General features: G+C 37.0%; 2 protein-coding genes across 4 annotated transcripts; both read left to right on the forward strand.

Annotated features, from left to right (window-relative positions):
• Positions 1-571: 571 nt before the first annotated feature.
• On the forward strand, positions 572-6,514 carry LOC125245336 (oocyte zinc finger protein XlCOF26-like). Of its 3 annotated transcripts, none has more exons than XM_048155882.1 (3): positions 572-635; positions 1,099-1,248; positions 5,242-6,514. In XM_048155882.1, the coding sequence occupies exons 2-3, from the start codon at positions 1,164-1,166 to the stop codon at positions 6,150-6,152; spliced, it is 996 nt and encodes a 331-aa protein (XP_048011839.1). In that variant the 5' UTR covers positions 572-635; positions 1,099-1,163; the 3' UTR covers positions 6,153-6,514. The 3 variants fall into 3 exon arrangements, with proteins under 3 accessions (XP_048011839.1, XP_048011840.1, XP_048011841.1); XM_048155883.1 differs by having other exon boundaries at positions 583-641; XM_048155884.1 differs by lacking the exon at positions 572-635 and adding an exon at positions 650-774.
• Positions 6,515-15,297: 8,783 nt separating this feature from the next.
• On the forward strand, positions 15,298-19,947 carry LOC125245739 (gastrula zinc finger protein XlCGF57.1-like). The gene is made up of 2 exons (XM_048156463.1): positions 15,298-15,406; positions 18,613-19,947. The coding sequence occupies exon 2, from the start codon at positions 18,918-18,920 to the stop codon at positions 19,437-19,439; it is 522 nt and encodes a 173-aa protein (XP_048012420.1). The 5' UTR covers positions 15,298-15,406; positions 18,613-18,917; the 3' UTR covers positions 19,440-19,947.
• Positions 19,948-24,475: the final 4,528 nt, after the last annotated feature.

Consider the following 24,475-nt stretch of genomic DNA (forward strand, 5'->3'; position numbering starts at 1 on the left):
GGTAGACCTCTTACTTAGTGAGGAAAATGATACATATGAGAAAACAGGGAAGAGTTAATTACCACTTTGAAGAAAATTTTAACCATTTTAATTTAAGGACTCCATTCAGGCAAACAAAATCAATTGTATTAAATCCCTAATAAATGTAATATCCTTAACAGTCATGCATTTTAATAAAGTATGACATTTTATTTTAATTATTGCTCCCATATTCTGTGGTGAAATTGAGATGGAATAAATAGATATTTCTAATAGTGAGATCTCTCTGTAATCAAAAAATTCATTTTGATCCACAAATTTTTAATGAGTTTAAAATATTCTAAAGTTCTTTACAATCCTTTGTAATATGAAGACCAAGAATTGTGACTTTATTCTTGACTGAGAATGTGCTTTGTAGATTATTGAACTGAGAGCAGTTCACACTAGATATAAGCCAGAAACTCTTGAAAAACGGTATGGATTGATAACTTTTAGAATCTCTGATTCATCCCATAAATCAACAATATGAATGTTTTTCTGTGTATATTTGTATTAGTTTTAACGTGCAGACGGGACTTTTATTTTGGTGTGGCGGTGTGACGTCAAAAAACTGCGTCGCACTCCTGCTGCATCTGATGCGATTCGACTGAAGAAAGGCTTGTGTTTGTACTCTTTTAAAGTGTTTAAAATAATGCAACCATTTTAGACAGTTTATAGACAACTGTGAAATGGTTATTGTTGTTAAATGTAGCACTGTAATGTATATAATAACAAGAATGAACGTTGTTTGTTAGGGTTAGTGTGTGAATAAGCTTTACTAACAGAAAAAGGTTCGATTGAACTAAATGTAAACAAACACACATGTGAAACTAATATAACAAAATATGATGTTGTTTATGCTGATGTTCAGCTGTGTAATGTATTAATTTGTGTTCTTTTATTCATTTGTAATTCTAGCTTCAAGTGTTTTTAGTCTAATCAAGTGATTTAAGTCCATTAACTCTCACTCTGACTCTTTCACCAGTGCACTGAACTACTTAACTAGAGTTGATTGAGACACACCCAGAGATTTAGTGTGGATTTATTTTTGTTTATGTTAATTATTCTCATCTTAAACAGGACAAACACTCAAAGAAAAACTTCTGGTGAAGCGACTGAGATCCACGTGACACACTATTATAAAGATGGCATTTATTACAGACAAGAATGAAGACATGAGGATTGATGAAACATTCAGTGTGAAACATGAAGAAACTGAGACACTAACAGGTCAGTTTCATTCTCAAAGCTGAACTCAGTCATTTAATCCTTATTAAAATGTCCAGATCTACAGAAATTAATGATATTTTTGAATAATGTCATATGAGTGTCTTAATTAAAGTGGTTTTATGTTTTTGGGTCACCTCATGTGGACATTTCACACTGAGTGCTTCAGCGTTTTTACCAGCCGCTGATATTTGAAGAATGTTTAACTTTGGGTAAAATGCAGTGCTCATCACTGTCACTTTTTACTCAGCTGTCCAATCACAGTGGACATTAATTACCTACAAATCAAAGGGGGATCGGGTCTTTTCTGTGGCTGGGCCCAGGCTTCGGAATGGTCTCCCCTATCATGTGTGGTCTGCTCCTTCATTGTACATTTTTTAAATCTACATTTTAAACTAAGATTACACATCCTGCTTGTACAACGGATAACAAAAAGCATAGTAACAAAATAAAATTTATAACAAGAGCCAGATATTTTTATATATTTGCTAAAACCCAGCGTAAGCTCATTCAGAAATACTGGTTCATTTGCAGAAACCTCTAAATGCCACTTACCTTTGTCAGCAAAAGCCTCAAAGTTCACAGAAGAACCAAGTGGTAGACTCAAATCGTGTGATTTCAAGATGAATGACGGTGTGCATATGATCCGACATTTAATTGTGGATCTGGAAGTTTTTATCATGTTTTGTCCATCGTTACAGTGCCAATGACAGGATTTTGCGAGTAAGTAAACACAACAGTGTTCCTTTTGCTGCTGTAAAACTGACAGAAATGGATGGAAAAAAAAGCACACATTGACACAAAGACAGTAAAATTGGTTAAATACTAATTCATTGACTAATATGGCATTTTGAAGGTAAGACATTTCAATAACTGCGTAACCCTTTCATTACCATTAAAATGAAATGACTGAATCTAAACATAGGAGCTTGGTAAAATATGCTCATTTATAAGAATGCCATGTTTTTAGAGCACCATGTCATGTGTGAGATACTGCAAAAGTCGCAAGATGTCAGCGAAACAGTTTTGCATGTCTGTCTAGCACGTTAACATAGAATGCGTTTTTCCACTCCAATGTGCTTCTTTTCCATTGTTTTTCTGTGTGAACAGCCCCTTAGAGCTTTTTATAATGTAACTCTTTTCAAATATCCAGCCCCACACTCTTACCTCTGCAAAGGTAAGACCTGCTTGCTTTGTAGTGTTGTGTAAAATGTGACACGGGCAGCCATGTACATAAACTGCTGTTTGATCCACTCTGTTGATCCACTCTTTACAGATCCTCTCTAAATCCTTAAGGTATCTAAGTCTGTCGAATTCAAACTTTCAGCACCCTCCAAAGATTTTAGATAGGATTAAGGTCTGGAGACTGGTTAGGCCAATCCATGACCTTAATGTGCTTCTTGAGCCACTCATTTGTTGCCTTGGCAGAATGTTTTGGGTAATTGTCATGCTGGAAGACCGATCCGTGACCCATCTTCAGTGTTGTAGGAGGTTCTCGTCCAAGATTTTACAGTACATGGCCCCGGTCATCAGCCCCTCAATGGGGTGAAGTCGTCCTGTACCCTTAGCAGAGAAATGGACCTAAATCATAATGTTTCCACCTCCATGCTTGACTGTAGGGATGGTGTTCATGGGGTCATAGTCAGCATTTCTCTCCCTCCAAACATGGCGAGTTGAGTTGATGCCAAAGAGCTCAATTTTGGTTTCATCTGACCACAGTACTTTCTCCCAAGCCTTCTTTGGATCATTTAGATGTTCATTGGCAAACTTCTGTACGGGCCTGATGTGCCTTTTTGAGCAGAGGGACCTTGCGAGCACTGCAGGATTTCAGTCCATTGCGGCGTAGTGTGTTACCAATGGTTTTCTTAGTGACTGTGGCCCTAACTGCCTTGAGATCATTTACAAGCTCCTTCTGTGTAGTTCTGGGCTGATCCCTCAGCTTTCTCTTCATCATCCTTACCCCATGAGGGTGAGATCTTGCATGTAGCTCCAGACCGAGGGTTATTTTGTGTTTCTCCGAATAATCACACCAACAGCTGTCTTCTTCTCACCAAGCTTCTTGCTGATGGTCTTGTAGCCCATTCCAGCCTTGTGCAGGTCTACTGTCTTGTCCCTGATGTCCTTTGACAGCTCTTTGTTCTTGCCCATGGTGGTGGAGAGGTTTAAATGGAAGATACAGATTATTTGGACAGGTGTCTTTTATACACATAACGAGCTGAATTAAGAGTACTTTCTTAAAGTGACGGGACTAATCCGTGTTCGACATGGGCACATAAACAAAAAAGAAGGCAGAATTCTTGCTGGTTGGTAGGGGATCAAATAATTATTTCACTTGATCAAATGTTAATCAATTATAACTTTTATATAGTGTTTTTTTCTGGATTTTTTTGGATGATATTCTGCCTCTATACATTAAAATAAACTTACCATAAAAATCATAGACTCCTTTCTTTGTAAGTGGGAAAACTTATGAAATCTGCAGGGGATCAAATAATTATTTTCCCCACTGTAGAAACATTTTTTATACTTTCATACTTGTGTGTGTTTCGAGCTGGTTTCAGATGAATACTATAGAGTCATTCTCAATTATTCATCTGTTGTACAAATGACCTCTACTTTAACAATTATCTAATGATGAACATGACAGTTATCAAATGATGCTATTATCATCTTACTATGTTTAGGTGGTTGTAGGGGGTTTCTTTACACAACTTAATTTGTGTTTACGTTGCTCATAGGGTGCTTAGCCAGCTTTAGAGAAACTGGTAGCCATGCAACAGACAAGTGACCAATCCTGAGTAGCGATGGCACTTCATGCATTCTACCAACATGATTCAGCACGTTTAGACAACCTTGCCGAGAATTCTGGGACGAGAATGGTTTGTAATCGTTCCGTGCTGTACCAGACTCAAGTGGAAACACAACTGGAACCATTCCTTACCATTCTAAGAACCGTTTGACCCAACAGTGGAAAAGCGGATATAGTCATAGGCCAATAGAGTTAAGCCATTCGGCAAAGCAGGCTCATCATCAACTTGCCTCCTGCAGTACTAGGCCTTCATTGTTCAAATGTCACCTTTTCTGTTGGGGGGTAATTCATGTACACTAAATTGTACAGCAACAGCATCTCTTACTTGCTCACAGCAGCGTGTTGTGTATGTTTTAACAGTAGCAAGTCCTGTCCTTGCTCTGCAGCAGCAGATCTATTCCACCTAGAACAAACATATCAACATTGTATTACCCATTACCATGCCAAACACTCCAAGAGTTGTCATGACAGAAATACAAAGTTCTGGATGGCACAGGCTAATAGGTTCTTTAAATCAACCTGCTCGTAATCACATCGTTATCTATAGGACACGGATGATTGTTTCCTGCTGTATCGGTAGCCAATGAACTTGTGTGCTCAAACTTCAAAATACTTTGGTAGCATTGCCTTAGCAGTGCAGCATGCTTCAGAAACCCTCCTCCTTCCCCAGATCCACCTGTATAGATATTCTATGGGTAATTCATGTACACTGTTTTGTACAGCAGCATGTCTTACTTGCTTATGGCAGCGTGTTGTGTATGTATTGGCAGTAGCAAGTCCTGTACTTGCTCTCCAGCAGTAGCAATGACCTACAGCAGCAGCAGCAATAAAAGCAGCAGCAGCGTAGCAGATCTATTCCGCCATGACCAAACATATCAACATTGTCATACACATTACCATGCCAAACACTCCAGAAGTTGTCTTGACAGATATCTATTTGGCAGTATATTTGCAAAAAAATGCTTTTCTTCCTGTTTCCTTCAAAACAAAAAAGTTGCATCATTAATGACACAAGTGTACTCCGGCCAGAGCATTTAGTGCAATGTGTGTGCGGGTCAGCGGGGGAGTGGGGACAATCGCCAGGGCACGGTAGAAGGAAACTCTGCCTAGTGTGAATACACTCTTAATGTCTGTTGCTCTGTGCCATTTAAACTGGGGTTAACTTTTAATTGTCTCTTTTGCCTTAGACCTGATGGTGCTGGAAGAGGAGAGTCAAGATCTGAATGGCATGAAAGAGAAAGATCTGAATGAGAAACAGCATGATTTCATAACTGAAGAAAAATCTTTTAATTCCTTGCAGACTGAAAAGGCTTCCACACAAAAAGCTCAAAATACAGAAACTATCAGTCAATTAATCTGCAAACAGTGTGGAAAGAGTTTCTGTCAGCATAAAAACCTTGAAGTCCACATGGGAGTTCACAATGGAAAGAAGTCTTACACCTGCCAACAATGTGGAAAAAGTTTCAACCAAAAAGGACACCTTACAGACCACATGAGAATTCACACTGGAGAGAAACCCTACACATGCCCTCAGTGTGGAAAGAGTTTTAAACGTAAAGACCACCTTAAAGGCCACGTGAATGTTCATACTGGAGAGAGCCATTTTACCTGCAAACAATGTGGAAAAAGTTTCAAACGAAAAGGACACCTTAAAGTCCACATGAGCGTTCACACTGGAGAGAAGCCCAACACCTGCCCTCAGTGTGGAAAAACTTTCAAACGAAAAGGACACCTTAAAGACCATATGAGAATTCACACAGGAGAGCTCCCTTTCACCTGCCAACAATGTGGAAAAGGTTTCAAAATAAAAGGAACCCTTAAAGACCACATGAGAGTTCACACTGGAGAGAAACCCTACACATGCCCTCAGTGTGGAAAGAGTTTTGGTCACAAAGGACAATTTAAAGCCCACATAAGAATTCACACTGGAGAGAAACCCTACACATGCTCTGAGTGTGGAAAGAGTTTCAACCAACCAGGAACCCTTAACATGCACATGAGAATTCACACTGGAGATAATCCATTCATATGTGATCTATGTGGAAAGAGATTTAGATATAAAGGAACCTTCAAGTACCACATGAACCTTCACTTATGAGAGAACGGTTTTATATGTCATCATTGTGGAATAAGTTTCAGACAGAAGAACCTTGGGTTCATGTTATAACTTATACCGGAGGGAAGCCTTTCATGTGCCATCGATGGAAAGACTTACAGAAACAAAGTAAACCTCAAGGTTCACATAAAAGTTTTGTTATAGAGAGGTCTTGTACCAGCCCTGAAAGCCCTGATATACTCACTGCAAAGTTCTTTTCCAGTCTTTGCTTAGTGGCAGCAGACTTAAGTGAACATCTCGAGTGTTGCATTTAAATTAATGTGTAAATATGTGCTGTGCTTTTTCCTTTCAGTAACAAAATAAATGTGGTGGGAAACGTGTAGCTGTGAACACTTCAGAATATAGTGATGTGGATTTGTTTGCACCAGATCAGCAATTCAACTCCCCAGTCACATCACATACACAATTATACAGATTGATTTAAATCAAGCAGCTTTACAGTATTAACCCTCTGGAGTCTGAGACTGATTTGAGGCCTGGAGAAGTTTTGACATGCCCTGACATTTGTGCTTTTTTCAGTTGTTCATAAACATATAAATGACAAAAGTGTCATTACACTGTATTCAGCACAAACTAGGCTACCATAATATGTGAGGAACATGTATGTACATGTTTGTATTTTTGAAGGAATAATGTTTATGTGTGGTTATTGAAAAAACAAAAAACTTAAGTCACTGAAATAAGGCCAAAAAAAGTATATTAAATCTGTGTTCACAAGACTTCTGGGTATTGGAGGTTGTAGACTAGAGTTTTTGCTTCAGAATTATGTAAAAAATTATGCTGCCTACTCCTTCATATAAAACAATATATTGATTTAGTTTTTGTAAGATACTTTTTGTCAAGAAACACAGTGTGCGTGGAGGCGTGAATCGTCATGAATAATGGGTCATTTACACCTTAGAAGACAAGAGAATCACATAATAATGACCTGAAATGACTTGCATATTAATGAGGCCTTTCAGTCAGGTAGGCTGTGAAAACAACCCTCTGTAATAATGTCTCAGCTCATCAAGAAAAGGAACCAGGAACTAACGGCATGTCTTCTAGAGATCGCTAACCATGGCTTTAACATCCAAATAAACACTTTTCAAGACAATAAATACACGACTGAGACAATGCATACAAATATTGCCTTTGAATTTGCCTCTGAATAGCGCTGGCTCCGTGGGCGTGGCTGCATTAGCGGATAATGAGCTGAATCACGGACTTCTGACATGGCTCTCTTTTCATACAGATTACATAAACACAGAATGTTTGTTTTCGATTTGACTTGCACGATTTAAAACCTGACATTTCAACATTTCTTTAGACATGAGTGTAATTTTTTTTGTCATTAGTATTCATAAGTTACAGTTCATTTTCTGAGAACTATCAGATTGGACTTCGTTCAGAGGGAGACGAGAGATCACGCATCATGTTAGTTTTCTTTATTTTACAAAAAGCACAACATTGTGTTTTTACTCTGATTGTACACAAATAAAAGAAGACATTCTATAGTTTCAATTGATATATTACTTATGTCTCTATGACAAGAAATGACAGAGTATTTTAAGTCTGTTTTGACTTTGCTGCAATGTGAAAAAAATCCTGCAAAACGCGCCGGCGCGTTTTCAGACCTCAGGGAGTTAAACATGAAAAAACAGATGGTGAATAAAATTATAACTCTACTATAAATCAAACACTGTGCATGCACTTTTGTCTTCTCCGTTTTCAACATCTCTATGGAAGTAATTTAATGCCAAATGTTTTTGAAATAAAAAGCTTGTTGAATTGCACTGATTGAAAAAAATATGCATTAAATTAGCTGTGCTTGCATTTAGATGCATTGTCTTTTTAAGACTTGCATTTTTATGGGCTGAAATTCAACATGGTTGTATATTTAAGCTGTGAATATTTCAATTAAAAATATTTCACACACATTTTCATTATTAAAAATTCAATAATTTATATTCACCTTTCAGATTTCACTTCCAAAATATTCATTCTGTTTAAAAATACAACCTATAAAATTCGACTAGCAATTTTCAGTCCCTTTTATTTCGCTTTACTAATTCGCTTCCACAAATTCAGTGGTTCAAATTCGGCAGAAAATTCAACATTTCACATCTGGGAACTGCAGGAAAAGCAGTAGAGTGCCGATGCATGATCTCTAGCTGCTGTTAGTCTTCTTCACCAGCAGGTGCCGCTAGCGGCTGTTTACGAAGACCAGTACGGCCAGTAAATCATCATTCATTCATAAAAACGGATTTACAGAAATGGAGCAAGCGGTAAGTGAATGTGTGATGATTATCAGGGCCAGTATAAATGCAGAAAAGCTGATAAAGCCACAAAAGCTGCATTTATGTTTAATTCAGTGTCTTTATGGTTACCTGTGTAGTCTACATAAGCAGCTTTCTCTCCAGTGAACAAGATTATAACGTTATTGCCCGATGCTGGTGTACAGATCAAGTGTTAAATCTGAGGTAGACATATATTTCTCTCTGTTGTTTAGTTTCCTTAACTTTATATCGCGGCGCTGTGTTGTAATACTAGGGTTTCCCTTATCCGTCATAGGATTCCCCTGAAAATTGAAATTTGCTAGTCGAAATTCCGTTGAAAATTGAAAATTGCTAGTCGAATTTTATAGGTTGTATTTTTAAACAGAATGAATATTTTGGAAGTGAAATCTGAAAGGTGAATATAAATTATTGAATTTTTAATAATGAAAATGTGTGTGAAATATTTTTAATTGAAATATTCACAGCTTAAATATACAACCATGTTGAATTTCAGCCCATAAAAATGCAAGTCTTAAAAATACAATGCATCTAAATGCAAGCACAGCTAATTTAATGCATTTTTTTTTTCAATTAGTGCAATTCAACAAGCTTTTTATTTCAAAAACATTTGGCATTAATTTACTTCCATAATTCTCTATTCTCAACTTTATTCTATGTATGAGAGCCTTAAGGAAAAAATGCTCAAACTATGTATATTTTAAAAGTATTAACTAAAACAAAATGGGGTGCAGATTCTACTGTGCTCTTATGCCTCTACAGAGTTCTAATAAGATCTCGATTGGAATATGGAAGCATAGTGTATGGACTGGCAATGGTATCTTATACAAAAGTACTTGATAGAATACGTCATCAAGGAATATGTTTGGCCTTAGGAGCCTTCAGGACTACTCCCATACAAAGCCTCTATATAGAAGCTGGAGAATCATCCCTTCAACATCTTAAACCCTTAATCCAGTTTGAAGCTGTCCTTGCAATATGCAATTAAACTTAAGGCAAATTGAAATAATCCATTTTTATCTTTCAGTATTCCAACCAGAATGCCTTTACTTATATGAAGTTAGAACAAAATATATTAGACCTTTTGGTTTATGTATCAACATCTACATTATATGGATTATATAAAACGGCTCTTATTGCCCTGTACCTCCCTGGACTCTGGAAAAGCCAACCATTTTTTGGACTCTGAAACAGCACAAAAAGACAGAAACTCATCCAATTGAATACCAACAGAAATTCTTAGAGCTAAGATCTTCATTTCCGCTACACAGAACTGCGTTCACGGATGGATCAAAGACCAATAACAGTGTATCGGCAACAGTAGTGATAGGAGATCAACAATATGGCATTTGAATTCTGGACCAAGGCTCTATTTTCACAGCTGAGGCTCGAGCATTACTTCTGGTTCTGGAAAATATTGAGAAGGGTCAAGAACGGGACTTTTTAATTGCCTCTGACTCAAGATCATGTCTTCAAGCACTTAAATCCTTAAAGACTAATCACCCCATAATTGTTGAAATCTGAACTATATTCAATCTTTTAAAGAAGGAAAGCTTAAATATAATTTTTTTTTGCTGGGTTCCAAGTCACATTAGACTTACTGGTAACGAGAGAGCGGTCACGACTGCCAGGGATGCGCTTGACCTGGAAATATCTAACTGTCAAATACCACCTTCTGATTTTAAACCAGTAATTAATTTATATGTCACTAGCAAGTGGCAGAAAGAATGGGATGAAAATAAAAAAGAATAAGTTGTATGAAATAATAGTATAAAAAGTACCTTCCATAATTTCAAATCAAGACATGATCAAGTCGTCTTCACTAGGTGTAAGACTTACCCATGGGTTTTTATTAATAGGCGAAGTTCCTCCTTTATGTCTCTCATGTAAAGTTCCTTTGACTATTAAGCATAGAAACATGATTGCATGGAATATTTCAAAATGTACCATCTGAATGTATTTTAGATTTTCTATCTTATGTTAAGTTGAAGTGTTTTATATAATGTAAATTTTATGGATGATACTGACCTTTTTTTTGCCATGTAAAATAGCCATGACGCTAACATGGTGTAAAAACTTAACTCTACTATAAATCAGCCCTAAAGAAGATTGAGCCCCAGAGGACACCTGCCTATTACATAATCACCACGGACCAATAGTAGTTCAACCTGCCAACATTAAGGGTGCTTTCACACTTGGTTCGATTGCCTGGGCCAAACCAGAGTTTGATTGCTCCTCCTTTTTAAGCGGACTTGGGTATGGTTTGAGGGTGCACACCCGAATTATGAAGACGGTGTTCACATCATCCAAACATACCGAACTCTGATGTCAATCGAACCCAGTTGCGCACCAAAAGTGCTAATATGAAAGCCTCCTAAACGGCATATAAATCAAAAGGAATTTTACTGAATGAAATGTCGACCCAGAAAGAGCTATAGGGCCGTGAAGCTTTAGGGGTCTTGATGGACCTGCTGATTCCGATTTTTGTTGATTCAGATTTTCTTTCTAAGAACTATAATTTACAGCAAATACAAACAAAAATCTGCTTTTCTTCAATAAAAAAAAATATTTTCATAAAAAACCAAGCAGAACAAAAAACAAAACCTAAGATATTGTATCAGATCAAGGATCTTAGTTCACCTCCCGTGTCTGGAAATTCTTTTTTAAGCTCCTAGATGTGCCCATAAGTCTCTCCTCTGGCTACCATCCCCAGACGAACGGGCAGACGGAGCAGAAGATACAGGAGATCGGCCGTTTCCTGCGTACCTTCTGTCACGGCCACCAAGACTCCTGTAACCAGTTTCTGGGTTAGTCCGAGTACGCCCAGAACTCACTCTGTCAGTCCACCACTGGTCTTACCCCTTTCCAGTGCATACTCGGCTATCAACCCCCACTGTTCCCCTGGGATGGGGAACTATCGGACGGCCCTGCAGTGGATTACTGGTTCCGGGAGAGCGAATCTGAGTCCCAGATTCATTGGCTCCTTCACCATCAGCCGTCGGATCAACCCTCTCACCTACCAACTGCAGCTTCCCCCGGGGTACAGAATTCACCCCACATTCCATGTGTCCTTGCTGATACCTCACCATCCCTCTGTTATTCCTTCCACAGAGCCTGGCGAAGCCGAGGACCCCCCCCCGCCCCTCCCCTGTAGACAGAAGGCTGCATCAGAGTTGCCAAGTCACTTACATTTTAGAAGTAATATTGTCAGTTTTTGTTCTATTTTGGCATCAAAAAATAGTTTCGAACAAAGATCACAGAAAAGCCCTACACTCAGCCTTGTTTTCATTACAGAATGATTCAGTGTTTTGAACAAATCAGTTGAGTCAAAGATTAAATGAACCATTAAATGCCTCATTCTTGAATAAATCAGCTATTGGAATGAATCGTTTGAATGAATCAATCAATGACTCACTCAGTAAGACTGTAACTTGCCGCCACCTACTGGTGGTTTAATTTCATGTTTAAAAGTAACATTCCCTCCAACATTTCATATTTGTATTTTCAAAAAATATTTAAAACAATCCTATAACATTAATTAATGCACTTGTAATCAATCAAAAATATCCAGATTTACATATGTCAAAGCTGCAATATACTGAAAGGATATTGCTTCAGAACAAATTTATTTTTCCACCACCACCACAAAGAAAAAAAGGGAAACTATTTTTTTTATCAGACAATCAACTGTTTTATTCTTACAAGTGAATAAGTGAATGACTGATTTACGCGTGTCCACGTGACAAGGCTTAATATCAAGCCCTGTATGTAATCTTAATGGGCTGTGTTTCAGTCATCATTCCATGTTGTCTGACAACCAAAACAGAAAAAAATATATAGATGAAACAATTTTATTTGGAATTTGGCTGTATTAAAATGTATTATGTGAACAAAAGAGTAGCAGCAGAGAAGCAAACAGATGTAAAGGGCTGACACTTGGCAGAATTCAAATGCAACAATGACCCGTATGTCGTCATCTATCGACATTTAGCAACATATATATGGCATTAAAAAGCATTAAATTAGATTTGATGAAACCTGTAGAAACCCTGTCACAGACATGCCAGGCTCTACTCTCACCCAATCACGATGCACTCCCTCACCAGAATACTAACCACGCACACCTGACACTCATCACCAACCTCATCAGCTGCACTACATAAGACACTAGCAGACACTCTGTCACTGTCTGGTCTCATTAACACACACCTACCTGCTATGCTTACCTCACGGACTCCTCTAATGACTACTTACCTGTCTCCAGCGTTCTCCAAGATCCCTAGTGTTCTCCTCGTCTTCTGTGAGTGTCTCTGTGTCTCGTCTGATCCACGTCTGCCTGCCATCCACGATCCCTGGGAAAACAAGACAACTATCATTTACAAGAATATCATCTGTCACAAACTTTACCTGCATTCACTCACCTGCACTCTGCATTCTCATCTGGTTGTTCAATAAAGACTCTTAAACGGTCTACCTGTGTCTCAGTCCCCTTCTGTATGTAACAAGAATTTAAACAACTCCTAATTGTTAATATAATACTGAGGTAATTCCCTGAATTCCTGAAAACTTACAATACAGTCCAATACTTCCCTGAAGTATGGTGATGGCATCCCATCGAGAAGCTACTATCACACTTTAGCTGTCTGTTGTCTTTTGAGCGTAGGATCTTTAGTACTTCTATTCCTTAGCTGTGCAGCATATACCTGACACGACTTCCAAGTTGCTCTTTGCAGAAATGAAGTTTTAGTTATGGCCGGGAGATCACTGGTCACAACAACCGAGTGAGTCTCAATGAATAGAAAGATACATGCACATTTAATTCTTACAGTTATAAATGATTGTCACTCAAGTCTTCTTTAATGTGATTTGTTCTGGTTATTGGTTTGTAATGATCTAAGCTAAACATATGACTGTTAGTTTTACTCTGTTTATTACTTTTTGGTAAGTCTACATGGTCTTTGACCTGAGCATCCTTAGTCTGCATTTTCTGTACATTTCATGTTTACATAAAATATTTCTATCACAGGATCCACAATGTGGGGTACAGGACGTGGGCAGCGATTAAATAAAAGAAATGCTTACATCCTTTTCATGCCTTGTTTATTAGTGATGGGATTTATGGCTCTTTGAGGGGATCCGGATCTTCGCGATCCGTTCCTTTCAAAGAGCCGTTCAAAAGAACGGCTCTTTTGGCTCTTTTTAAATATTTAGTCAGTTTTAAGAAGCCAGCTTGGGGGCATCTCAGTTTATCCTGGAAATAATCACTGGGAGGAATGATGAGGTGAGATTTGTAGTCAAATAATTAAAACTCGGATATCACACACCAATATTTGAGTTTGAATTATTCTGAAATATTGATTATTACCTCATTTGTCATGTGTGGACTATATTCCATAGGGTTGCACAAATCCCTCTGCTTAGACAGTGACATCACTATTTTGGATTTACCTTTAGTACAAAGTGTGTGTGTGTGTGTGTGTGTAAAGCTACGTTGACTTATGTTATTCATACAATACCTACTCACAAATAAACAAAAAAACAAAGCCGGCTGCAATGAATTTCTGTGCAAAACAGCTTTTACTACAAACACTTCCACACAAGAACATTGTTATCACACAAGAACATTTTGATAGAAAACAAAAAATATTTAAAGTAGATAAAATTAGAATAAATAAAATGGAAATGTCTACATACTACATACTATTACTACTGCAAACTTTGCAAATAGGACATCAGCCCCTTCAAGTCAATGAACAATAACAAAGTGGGCTTTTTTTCCACTGGAGTACTCACGTGAAGGATGCGTGCACAACTAATAACTAATATCATCACGCTATTAAGGGTTGGCCTGCGCTGGGTGCGCCTCTCCCCCTATAACTGTTCTGTCTCGCGGAGGAGCTCATTTGTGTGCATCTGTGTGAAACACGCATAGGAAAAAAGAACGACAGAAAGAACGGCTCCCCTCCAGCCGCGACTCGGCTCCCATCGTTCATGTTTATGAGCCGTTCAAAAGAATCGGTTCGTTCGCGAACGTCACAACTCTATTGTTTATGCTTTATAGTTGTGACATGAGCTCTTTCTCTTCACTTGTAAGGACAGGCTCCTAAAATACATATAAAACTACAATGTTTCATTTTTAGTCAGACTTGATGACTGCAGTGAGACACAGTACGATCTCAATAAAGAATGCAGCTGAAGATTCAGAGTCTCCTGGTCTTCACATCTGTAGCTGGATATTGTGGGGATTTTGTTTTCAGCTCTTTAATTTCACTATTAATATACTTATGTGCCTGGTTTCACAGACAAGGTTTAAGCTCAGATCTCAGACTAAAATACATGTTTTAGCTGTTTGAACTGAAAGCAACTTGCTGGGACATATCTGAAAATGTAAGGCTTTAATCTAGTGAATCATATTCCTTTATACAGAGAAGGGGAAAACAAACAAACAAAAAGCAAATTATTTTAACCATTTTAATTTAAGTACTCCATTCAGTTGAAAAGTTGAAATTTGATTTTATTTATTTCCTCAATATTCTGAGGAGAAATTGAGATGGAATAAATTGATATTTCTAATAGTTAGATCTCTCTGCAATCACACATTTAATTTTGATTTAATATTTTAGTTTAAAATATTTTAAAGTTCTTTACAATCTTTTAATATGAAGACCAAGCATTTTGACTTTATTCTTGACTGAGAATATCAGTGCTTTGTAGATTATTGAACTTAGAGCAGTTCACACTTGCTTAGATATAAGCCAGAAGCTCTTGAAAAACTGTTTGGTATTGATAACTTTAAGAATCTATGATTCATCCCATAAATCAACATTTGAATGTATTTTCTGTATGTAGATTTATATTAGTTTTAGCGTGCAGACATGACTTTTATTTTGGTGTGGGGGTGTGACGTCAAAAAACTGCGTCGCACTCCTGCTGCATCTGATGTGATTCGACTGAAGAAAGGTTTGTGTTTGTATTAATTTAAAGTGTTTAAATTAATGCAACATTTTCAGACAGTTTATAGACAACTGTAAAATTATTATTACTATTATTATTGAATGTAGCTCTGTAATGTGTATATAATAACACGAATGAACGTTGTTTTTGTCAGTAAAGTTTATTCACATGAGTAATAGAAAAGAATCTCATTCAAATGGACCAGATAAACAAACATGTGAAACTAATATAAAACAACAACAAACCGTTGATGTTTAGCTGTGTAATTTATTAAATGTAACCTACGGAACATTTAAGATTATGAAATATAGAGTTTGCATGTTTGTTCCTTTATTGATTTGCAATTCTTGTTTTCTAAAGTTTTTAGTCTAATCAGATCATTTAAGTCCATTAACTCTGACTCTCTCACCAGTGCACTGAACTACTGAACTAGATCATATTGAGACACACCCAGAGATTTAGAGTGGTTTTATTTTTAAAATCAACTTTTGATTGGAAAAAACAATGAAAAACTTCAAAGGGATAGTTCACCCAAAAATGAAAATCTGATTTTAGCAATATTATATATTTTAGTTTATCTGCTTATCCCCAGGGCATCCAATATGTAGCCGACTTTGTTTCTTCAGTAGAACGCAAATGACATATTAACAATAATAACACGAAATAATACTTATTTCTATAACTTTGTAGATTTTCCGATATATTTTGAGTTACGGAACAGTTTTTGTCATCATTTGTAACCCAGTTTATGTACAACAAATTATTCAAAGAATATCAACCTGAGAAAGCTACAGAAAGAACAAGCTGAATTCAACATACCCCAACATTGCTTAGTTCTGATGAGTTTCTCTCATTAAAACCAATTGTATATCAAGAGCAAAGACATCTTTGTGTGCATTTTGTTTTGTGCTTTTAGCAGAAAGAAGTGCTTTATCGTCTGACTGCACATTGTGCACGATCGCCAAGAAAACTGATAACAGCGGCAACGAGCAAAAACAACTCATTCCAGCGAGAGATCACCTCTTATTTATCACAGATCAACAAATTTCTTATCGAATTGAGATATTTCTTTCTTTTAGATACATCCGTACGTGCCGCGAGATTGAGACAAATTATGCATATACAATAAGCCTACTTTAAGGAAACTATTAAATATTCCACAGAATGAATAGTCTTGTTTTATTTGTTATATCATTATGTCGTTTTATTAGAAACACCCTTGCAGCATTAACTATCGCAACATAAGTCAGGAGAAATTGTGCATCTCTTTAGTTTACAGATTACACCGCAGGAGAATATTTGTTTTAAATGTGTAAAGGCTATTTAAAAGTAGACATTTCATGCTTTCTTTAGACGTATGTTTCATGTTTGTGTGATAATTATTCGCTGAGTTTCAGTTAATTTTTTAGACGTTTCAGAAAGATTCAAAGAAAGACGGATGAAAGCGCATTCTCTTGCAGAAGGTTTTGTTTTTAATGTGAGCATACACAAATAAAAGTAAACCCTTTGTAGTTTGTGATGATGTCTTGCACTAATCTGTATCGCCAAAAATGATGGAGTATAGGCCTACTTTAAGTTGTTTCAGCTGTCATGAGGAAAAATCCATCAGAACACGCTGGCGACAGAGATATGAAATGCCAAGTAGTAACTCATAGAAATTTAACTTAGACAATAGATATAAACAAATAATTTTATTATTAATGACTTGTAAATCAAACAATGCTTATTTGTTTAAGACAGGTGTTTATTGTCTCATATTGTATGTAGGAGCAAAATACAGCTTAGGGCAGCAGTGATACATATGAAGTTATACAGCAGCAGCAAGCCATTCATGTAAGATTACTGCGACTATGCATAGCTGATATGAGAAAATGATCATGAGAAAATGTTTAGCAACAACACTTTTTTCCAAGGTTGATGTTTTCATTTACCCGTGTGTGTGTGTTTCGAGCTGGATTCAGCTGAACACGTGTAGAGTCATTCTCAGCTAATCATCTGTTGTCGAAATGACAAATATGAGTATTGTCATTTCTAATTTCTATTAGCCTGCAACATGTTATCATATGTTAAAGCCACACAAAATGTGCATTCTAATTTGAATATGTTTGAGCTTTTTGGCTCAGGCACACACAGTCATAGGCCAATAGAGTTAAGCCATTTGGCAAATAAGGCCCATCGCCAATTTGCCTCCCTCATGTTGGGGGATTTTCTGACATACAGTACACTTGGCTTGCATTGTTCAAATTTCATGTCACCTGCTCTGTTGGGGGGTAATTCATGTACACTATATTATACAGCAGCAGCAGCAACTCTTAATTGCTCACAGCGGTGTGTTGTGTATATTTTAGCAGTAGGAAGTCCTGTACTTGCTCTGCAGCAGCAATAACCTACAGCAGCAGCAAAAGAAAGCAGCAGCAGCAGCATAACAGATCTATTCCGCTAAGACCAAACACATCAACATTGTAGTACCTATTACCATGCCAAACACTCCGATAGTTGTCATGACAAATACAAAGTTCTGTCATGAAACTCTAGATGGTGCAAGCTAATAGGTCCTTTAACTCAACTTGCTCGTAATCTCATCATTATCTATAGGACATGGATGATTGTTTCTTGCTGAATCAGTAGCCAATGAGCTTCTATGCTCAGACTTTAAAATACTTTGGTAGCATTGCCTTAGCAGTGCAGCGTGCTTCAGAAACCCTCCCCCTTCCCCAGCTCCACCTGTATAGATCTGCTATGGGTAATTCATGTACACTATTTTGTACGGCAGCATGTTTTACTTGCTCATGGCAGCGTGTCGTGTATGTATTGGCAGTAGCAAGTCCCATACTTGCTCTGCAGCAGTAGCAATAAAAGCAGCTGCAGCTTAGCAGATCTATTCTGCCATGACCAAACATATCAACATTGTCATACCCATTACCATGCCAAACACTCCCGAAGTTGTCATGACAGAAATCTATTTGGTGGTATATTTGCGAAAATGCTTTTCTTCCTGTTTTCTTCAAAACAAAAATTGCATCATAAATGACGTAAGTGGGCCAGAGCCCAGAGTATTTAGTGCAATGTGTGTGCGGGTCAGCGGGGGAGTGGGGACAATCATGCCAGGGCACGGTAGAAGGAAACTCTGCCTAGTGTGAATACACTCTTAATGTCTGTTGCTTTGTGCCATTTAAACTGGGGTTAACTTTTAATTGTCTTTTTTGCCTTAGATCTGATGGTGCAGGAAGAGGAGAGTCAAGATCTGAATGGCATGAAAGAGAAAGATCTGAATGAGAAACAGCATGATTTCATAACTGAAGAAAAATCTTTTAATTCCTTGCAGACTGAAAAGGCTTCCACACAAAAAGCTCAAAATACAGAAACTATCAGTCAATTAATCTGCAAACAGTGTGGAAAGAGTTTCTGTCAGCATAAAAACCTTGAAGTCCACATGTGAGTTCACAAAGAAAATAAGCTTTACACCTGCCAACAATGTGGAAAAAGTTTCAACCAAAAAGAACACCTTACAGACCACATGAGAGTTCACACTGGAGAGAAACCCTACACATGCCCTCAGTGTGGAAAGAGTTTTAAACGTAAAGACCACCTTAAAGGCCACCTGAATGTTCATACTGGAGAGAGCCATTTTACCTGCAAACAATGTGGAAAAAGTTTCAAACGAAAAGGATACCTTAAAGTCCACATGAGCTTTCACACTGGAGAGAAGCCCAACACCTGCCCTCAGTGTGGAAAAACTTTCAAACAAAAAGGACACCTTAAAGACCACATGAGAGTTCACACTGGAGAGAAGCCTTTTACGTGCCAACAATGTGGAAAAGGTTTCAAATTAAAAGGAACCCTTAAAGACCACATTAGAGTTCACACTGGAGAGAAACCCTACACATGCCCTCAGTGTGGAAAAACATTCAAACGAAAAGGAACCCTTAAAGACCACGTGACAATTCACACTGGAGATAATCCATTCCTATGTGATCTATGTGGAAAGAGATTTAGATATAAAGGAACCTTTAAGTACCACATGAGCCTTCACTTATGAGAGAACGGTTTTATATGTCATCATTGTGGAATAAGTTTCAGACAGAAGAACCTTGGGTTCATGTTATAACTTATACCGGAGGGAAGCCTTTCATGTGCCATCGATGGAAAGACTTACAGAAACAAAGTAAACCTCAAGGTTCACATAAGAGTTTTGTTATAGAGAGGTCTTGTACCAGCCCTGAAAGCCCTGATATACTCACTGCAAAGTTCTTTTCCAGTCTTTGCTTAGTGGCAGCAGACTTAAGTGAACATCTCGAGTGTTGCATTTAAATTAATGTGTAAATATGTGCTGTGCTTTTTCCTTTCAGTAACAAAATAAATGTGGTGGGAAATGTGTAGCTGTGAACACTTCAGAATATAGTGATGTGGATTTGTTTGCACCAGATCTGCAATTCAGCTCCCCAGTCACATCACATACACAATTATACAGATTGATTTAAATCAGGCAGCTTTACAGTATTAAACATGAAAAAACAGAGATTGTGTCACTTAGAATAAAATTATAACTCTTCTATGAATCAAAGACTGTACATGCACTTTTGTCTTCTCCGTTCTCAACATCTTGATCCAGAGCTACATAGGGAGGGTGAACCAATCAAGATTGTTAAAGAACTCAAATTTCTAGGTCTGATGTTTGACAACAAACTCAACTTAATTCCATGTATGAGAGCCTTAAGGAAAAAATGCTCAAACTATGTATATTTTAAAAGTATTAACTAAAACAAAATGGGGTGCAGATTCTACTGTGCTTACGCCTCTACAGAGTTCTAATAAGATCTCGATTGGAATATGGAAACATAGTGTATGGACTGGCAATGGTATCTTATACAAAAGTACTTGATAGAATACGTCATCAAGGAATATGTTTGGCCTTAGGAGCCTTCAGGACTACTCCCATACAAAGCCTCTATATAGAAGCTGGAGAATCATCCCTTCAAAATCATCCCTTAATCCCATATGAAGCTGTCCTTTGATGCAGAAACTTGAGAAAAGAGATCCAGGCAGTAGATAATGTTGAAGAAAAAATTATTTATTCATTACAATTAAATTTAGCCTCGCATGCAACCTTTAATCGATAGTGAAAATATTTAATAAAACCAGAAGGTAAAATAACAATCAGAAAGAAGTAATTAATAGTTAATAATAAAATTTAGAGTACTGTAAATCCAGAGTTTGTATCCAATAGATGAAGATCAAATACCAAAAAGAAAGAACAATAATTCAACATTTGCAGATGAGAGAGAGAAGCAGAAGCCAAGGAGAGCAAAGCAAGAAAAAAAGCTAAATTATCAACGACTCAGTCCATATTATATCATAAGCATATAGGGAAATTTACTCAAACCTTGTTTTCGTTAATTAGAAAGGTCAATGGATTTATCCGTGACGTCATTTCCTTTAAGGGTATTTTGCAAATCTTACACTTTCAAATGTCATCAGAAATAATAACAGACCTATTTTGCACATTCGTGTCAGCGTGACCTGTCACACTGGAACACTTTAAAGAACAGTTAAATATAACAGAATAAAGACCATAAGGGTGTAAATACTTGAAAATATGATGAGAATTAATATATAAAGTAGGAGTACATGAATATATGAAAGCAAAAGTAAAATTGATAAATCATAAGCCATAAATGATTGACATAAATATTAATAAAATTAATGACCATTTTGGATCCATCACCTTACAATATGCAATCAAACTTAAGGCACATTAATCTTTCAGTTTTCCAACCAGAACGCCTTTACTTATATGAAGCTAGACCGAAATATATTAGACTAGAAATATTAACTTAAATACTAACATGGATTATATAAAACGGCTCTTATTGCCCTGTACCTCCCTGGACTCTGGAAAAGACAACCATTTTTTGGACTCTGAAACAGCACAAAAAGACAGAAACTGATCCAATTGAATACCAGCAGAAATTCTTAGAGCTAACATCTTCATTTCCGCTACATAGAACTGCGTTCACGGATGGATCAAAGACCAATAACAGTGTATCGGCAGCAGCAGTGATAGGAGATCAACAATATGGCCTTAGAATTCTGGATAAAGGCTCTATTTTCACAGCTGAGGCTCGAGCATTACTTCTGGTTCTGGAAAATATTGAGAAGGGTCAAGAACGGGACTTTTAAATTGCCTCTGACTCAAGATCATGTCTTCAAGCATTTGAATCCCTTAAAGGCTAATCACCCCATAATTGTTGAAATCTGAACTAAATTCAATCTTTTAAAGAAGGAAAACTTAAATATTATTTTTTGCTGGGTTCCAAGTCACATTGGACTTACTGGTAACGAGAAAGCGGACACGACTGCCAGGGATGCGCTTGACCTGGAAATATCTGATTTTAAACCAGTAATTAATTTATATATCACTAACAAGTGGCAGAAAGAATGGGATGAAAATAAAAATAAGTTGTATGAAATAAACCCTAGTATAAACAGAAGTACCTTCCATAATTTCAAATCAAGACATGGTTCGATTGCCTGGGCCGAACCAGAGTTTGATTGCTCCTCCTTTTTAAGCAGACTTGGGTATGGTTTGAGGGTGCGCACCCAAGTTCTGAAGACGGTGTTCACATCATCCAAACATACCCAACTCTGATGTCAATCGAACCCAGTTGCGCACCAAAAGTGCTAATATGAAAGCCTCCTAAACGGCATATAAATCAAAACGAATTTTAGTGAATGAAATGTTGACCCAGGAAGAGCTATAGGACTGTGAAGCTTTAGGGGTCTTGATGGAACTGCTGATACCGATTTTTGTTGATTCAGATTTTCTTTCTAACAACTATAATTTACAGCAGAAATCTGAAAATCTGCTTTTCTTCAATAAAAAAAAAATATTTTCATAAAAAAACCAAGCAGAAAGTCAGTAATAAAATAAGAACAAATAAACAAATTGCAAACAGCAGCACAAGTAAATGCAATAGTATAACGAGAGAGATGAAATAAACAAGGCTTTAAGTTTTCAGGTGGGTATAACAGTAATGTTTAGGTAAGAAATACTACAGAAATGGAAGTAATCACATGTAAAATAATAATGGATAGTCTTCAGTGTAAAAATTAAATACAGATTAATGCTTACAATTTACAAAAGTTAAATTGTTACAAAAGTTATTCAGTCAAGAGCAGAGAAAGCACGTATTAACATTCTCCTCTAAAAGTGATCGCGCAGACCAAACCGTAAGTCCTGAAACTTTGAGGGCTGGTAGTACTGACACTAGCTACAATGTCACCAAGGTTCCCCCTTATTGGCCTGACGGGGGCGCTACAGTGGTGAAAAGTATTAAATCTCTGGCCCTTAAACCCTTAGGCGTAGGCTCAATTGTGTTATATCGTTGGAATCCTTGGCTCCAGATGGACAAATTTCCCATAATTTGTCCTCAGATTTGATTTTGCGCTGGTGAAATTTTTAGGTATTTCTTGAAAAACCTACTTTTTGAACTAGTCCTAGTTTTTTGGCCCGATTGGAACCAAACCAGTGCAACAAGATTCTCAGGGGCCAGTTGCTCAAAAGTAATCTGAACGAATTTCAGTTATCGGATTGGATCAAATCTTAAAAATGTTTTTTTCAAAAGGAAAAAGGGATTCTGAAATCAGATTAGATCACAAAATCCAATCTTGGTTTTGATCTAAATAAAATCATCAGTTTGTGTTGTTCAAAACTTTTTAGTAAGATTGGGATAGCTTTGATAAAAAAAAATCTGGATTATTCTGATCCCATCAGAAGGGTGGATTTCAGGAACAAAAATGTAATAAAACTGGTCAAAAATACAACATTTTTATCATGTAATATACATACACACTTTTTAAATTTTGCTCTTGATTAGTTTAACTGTTAAAGTAATAGAAGTAGGCATTAGGCTACCATATTAAGCCTTTAAGTAACCTGCTAAAGTAAAAAAAAAGAAAGAAATGGTGCCATAAAATAATCCCCAAACAGCTGTAAATATTTTTTTAACACCATTTGTAAACTACATTGGCACAATCATTAGCAATGAACGAGTCATAAGATCATTGTGAATGAATGCTACACTAAACTTTTCTGAGAGAAAAAGTTTAGTGTTTTCCCTAGTGTTCGCCTCGTCTTCTGTGAGTGTCTCTGTGTCTCGTCTGATCCACGTCTGCCTGCCATCCACGATCCCTGGGAAAGTATCAACTGAAGTATCAATTACAAGAATATCATCTGTCACGAACTTTAACTGCATTCACTCACCTGCACTCTGCATTCTCATCTGGTTGTTCAATAAAGACTCTTAAACGGTATACCTGTGTCTCAGTCCCCTTCTGTATGTAACAAGAATTTAAACAACTCCTAATTGTTAATATAATACTGAGGTAATTCCCTGAATTCCTGAAAACTTACAATACAGTCCAATACTTCCCTGAAGTATGATGATGGCATCCCATCGAGAAGCTACTATCACACTTTAGCTGTCTGTTGTCTTTTGAGCGTAGGATCTTTAGTACTTCTATTCCTTAGCTGTGCAGCATATACCTGACACGACTTCCAAGTTGCTCTTTGCAGAAATGAAGTTTTAGTTATGGCCGGGAGATCACTGGTCACAACAACTGAGTGAGTCTCAATGAATAGAAAGATACATGCACATTTCATTCTTACAGTTATAAATGATTGTCACTCAAGTCTTCTTTAATGTGATTTGTTCTGGTTATTGGTTTGTAATGATCTAAGATAAACATATGACTGTTAGTTTTACTCTGTTTTAATTACTTTTTGTGTAAGTCTACATGGTCTTTGACCTGAGCATCCTTAGTCTACATTTTCTGTACATTTCATGTTTATATAAAATATTTCTATCACAGGATCCACAATGTGGGGTAAAGGACGTGGGCAGCGATTAAATAAAAGAAATGCTTACATCCTTTTCATGCCTTGTTTATGCTTTATAGTTGTGACATGAGCTCTTTCTCTTCACTTGTAAGGACAGGCTCCTAAAATGCATATAAAACTACAATGTTTCATTTTTAGTCAGACTTGATGACTGCAGCGAGACGCAGTATGATCTC

This window comes from Megalobrama amblycephala, linkage group LG14 (genome assembly GCF_018812025.1).
Source record: "Megalobrama amblycephala isolate DHTTF-2021 linkage group LG14, ASM1881202v1, whole genome shotgun sequence".
NCBI classification, from domain to species: Eukaryota; Metazoa; Chordata; class Actinopteri; order Cypriniformes; family Xenocyprididae; genus Megalobrama; species Megalobrama amblycephala.

Coding starts and splice junctions, on each gene's coding strand:
- LOC125245336 (XM_048155882.1), top strand. CDS start 1,164: ATGGCATTTATTACAGACAAGAATGAAGACATGAGGATTGATGAAACA. Junction 1,249..5,241: donor AGAAACTGAGACACTAACAG/GTCAGTTTCATT, acceptor CTTTTGCCTTAG/ACCTGATGGTGCTGGAAGAG.
- LOC125245739 (XM_048156463.1), top strand. CDS start 18,918: ATGAGAGTTCACACTGGAGAGAAACCCTACACATGCCCTCAGTGTGGA.